At 57.3% G+C, this 3,291-nt stretch overlaps 1 protein-coding gene across 1 annotated transcript; it reads left to right on the top strand.

Moving 5' to 3' along the window:
* Window positions 1–1,016: 1,016 nt before the first annotated feature.
* On the top strand, window positions 1,017–1,949 carry LOC311164367 (olfactory receptor 14C36-like; the record flags this gene model as incomplete). Its single annotated transcript, XM_084223805.1, has 1 exon — window positions 1,017–1,949. The coding sequence occupies one exon, from the start codon at window positions 1,017–1,019 to the stop codon at window positions 1,947–1,949; it is 933 nt and encodes a 310-aa protein (XP_084079931.1).
* Between the last annotated feature and the right edge of the window lie 1,342 nt (window positions 1,950–3,291).

The raw sequence follows: 3,291 nt of genomic DNA, 5'->3' as shown, positions 1-3,291 counted from the left end.
CATGTGCCCATTCCTTGCTGACCAGGGCCTGAGGGCCACTGTCCTGCCCTGCTGCTGCCTGGCAGGGGCTGGGCAGGGCTGGGCAGGGAAAAGCTTTTCCTCAAGCCTGGGTCTCTCTCCTTGCCTTGCCCAGGTGCTCCTGGCATTGCTGAGGGTCTCTCTGGAATGGCAGTTCCAGCTGCAGGGTCAGGCCTAGTCCTTGGGCTCCTCCTGTGCAGGCTGAGCACAGCAATGGGGTGTCCCAGCTCCCTGTGGCCGGGGAGCTCTGGGCAAGGCAGGCTGGGAGGCTGGCAATGAGCCCACTCTCCTCAAGCAGTGCCATGGACATAAGCCTTGTTGTGTCCTCAGGATGCCATCCAAGCTGTGAGCTACCTCCAGGGGACTCCAGGGGACAGGAGTGTCCTTGGCCAGAGGGGGGCTGAGACTGAGAAAGGCTGAGCCAGCTTGCTCTGCTGTGGGTCTCTGTGCCCTCAGCTGTGTCAGGCTGATTTCCAGGGGAACACAGGGACTGCCCTGGATCTCAGAAAGGGCAGCTGGGGACAGATGGAGCGACAAGCAGCTCCCCTCACCCTTCACTGAGTTGCAGCCACTGCTCTTGCTTTGCACAGTTCTCTCTGATCTCCCTGGGCACAGCAGGAAACCATCTTAAACTGCCTTTGGCTATCACTGCCCTTAGCCCTGGGACGGGAGGTGCTGCTGAGCTCCTCTGCCTCAGGAGTAGTCTGGGCTGATGACGTCCAAGCCCAGGACTGGCCCCGTTCTCATTCTCATGACCCCAGTGCTGCAGAGCAGAGCTGACCCCTCGGTGTCCATGGGCAGAGCCCCTGCTCATCACAGCAATGGGGCCAGATCCCAGCAGAGCTCCAGGCATGGGGCTGAAGGAAGGGCTCTGAGAAAAGGAAAATGGGGTGGGACAGAGCAGCAGGGGCAGGGCTGGGAAAAAGGGCTTGGACATTGCTCAGCAAAATGTGTCACTGTGTCCTCCTTGACCAGGACTCCATGGGCAGAAGGAAGAAATGTCCAACAGCAGCTCCATCAGCCACTTCCTCCTGCTGGCACTGGCAGACACACAGCAGCTGCAGCTCCTGCACTTCTGCCTCTTGCTGGGCATCTCCCTGGCTGCCCTCCTGGGCAACAGCTTCATCATCAGCGCCGTAGCCTGCAGCCACCAACTGCACACACCCATGTTTCTCTTCCTGCTCAACCTGGCCCTCACTGACCTGGGCTCCATCTGCACCACTGTCCCCAAAGCCATGCACAATTCCCTCTGGGACACCAGGACCATCTACTACAAAGGATGTGCTGCACAGGTCCTTCTTTTTTATTTCTTCATCTCAGCAGAGTATTTCCTCCTCACCATCATGTGCTACGACCGCTACGTGTCCATCTGCAAACCCCTGCACTACGGGACCCTCCTGGGCAGCAGAGCTTGTGCCCACATGGCAGCAGCTGCCTGGGCCAGTGCCTTTCTGTATTCACTGCTGCACACAGCCAGTACATTTTCCCTGCCTCTGTGCCATGGCAATGCCCTGGGCCAGTTCTTCTGTGAAATCCCCCCGATCCTCAAGCTCTCCTGCTCCAAATCCTACCTCAGGGAACATGGGCTCCTTACAGTTAGTGTCTGTTTGGTATTTGGCTGCTTTGTGTTCATTGTTTTCTCCTATGTGCAGATCTTCAAGGCTGTGCTGAGGATCCCCTCAGAGCAGGGACGGCCCAAAGCGTTTTCCACCTGCCTCCCTCACCTGGCTGTGGTCTCCCTGTTTGTCAGCACTGTCATGTTTGCCTACCTGAAGCCCCCCTCCATCTCCTCCCCATCCGTGGATCTGGCACTGTCAGTTCTGTACTCAGTGGTGCCTCCAGCCCTGAAACCCCTCATCTACAGCTTGAGGAATCAGGAGCTCAAGGGCGCAGTGCGGACACTGATGACTGGATGCTTTCAGAAACATTAAACTGCTGGCCAGTTTCTGCAAATCACTTGTACTAAACTCATCCTTCATACTTCTTGTACATTTCATTTTGGAGGTTTTTTATTTGTTTTACTTTTAAACTATAATCCACAAAAAAAAAAGTCATTGTTTGTGCCATTGTTCATTTAGTTTCTCTCCACCTTTCCTGTGGCTACAGACTCTGTCAATGAGGGACTGTGCTCTCTGTGCCTTTAAAGGAACTAAAAGATCTCCCAGCAAAGTTTTCTGCAGAGATGCCCTTTTGTTGCCTTCTCTGGAGCTGCAGCAGCAATGTCTATGAGCAGAGCTGGGGGCAGATCAGTGCTGGCACAGCAGCTGTGCCCAGCAGCAGCAGCACTTGGTGTTGCCAGTGCTGCTCCCGTGGCCCTGCCCCACTGCCCTGGTGGCCCTGGTATTGCTGTAGGGCCTGAGTGCTCTCGGGGCTGGGCACAGTCCTGAGGTGGCAGTGAAGGGGCTGCAGCAGGGACAGGCCATGGGGCACTGCTGGGGCAGCACTGATGCCTCAGGCCAGGTCCTGGGGGCTCCAGTCTCCTTGCCCAGGCTCTCTCAAGAACACAGCGAGGCCAATGCTGAGCACAGAAAACCCCCGTGAGCAGCCCCAGGCTGGCCGTGGGCAGGCTGGGGGCAAACAGCATGGCTGGTGCTCTGCAAGGGCCCTGGGGAAGACGGGAAGGAGCAGCAGAGCAGGGGCTGATCCATCCCCAGTGCACTGGACAGCCCAGGGCAGCGTCCCAGAGCATCCTCATGGAGCTGCCAACAACATCTCCCCTCTGCAGCCCTGGCCTCTCCCCCAACTCACACAGGTGCCCCATCCTTGCAGGCACAGACACGGCAGCACTGGCTCAGCAGCCCCTGTTTGCATTGCACAGAGCAGGTGGGAGCACACCCATGCTGTTGGTGTGGGGACATGAACCTGAGGGAGAACAAATGCCACCAGTCCCTGGGGTCAGCAAGGGCTGGGGGACACCAGGGAAACCACTCAGCTTTGTCCTGGCCTCTGCAGTCAGCCAGAAAGTTTGTTCCCATCAGCTGGGACTTTCCTGTCCCACTGCAGACACTGTTGCTCAGAGCCAGGGCTGCCTGGCAGCCACCCCCAAAATGCCCTGAGCATTTCCTTTGCTTCACATCTGCTTTCTTTACTCTTCCTGCTACAAATTTCTTCCTCTTGCCCACCCCAGCTCTCTCCCCTGCAAACAGCCCATCCCTGTTTGCCCTTTCCTCTCTGGCCCCACTCCCCATTGCAGTTCCTGACTTGGTACCATGGGAACATCCCTTGGGCAGCAGGATCATCCTACAAGTGCTGCAGGAATTGTCTGCAGGCTCC

This window comes from Fringilla coelebs (genome assembly GCF_963513975.1).
Source record: "Fringilla coelebs genome assembly, chromosome: 31".
Lineage (NCBI taxonomy): Eukaryota > Metazoa > Chordata > Aves > Passeriformes > Fringillidae > Fringilla > Fringilla coelebs.
This window is presented reverse-complemented; position numbering and strand designations above follow the sequence as displayed.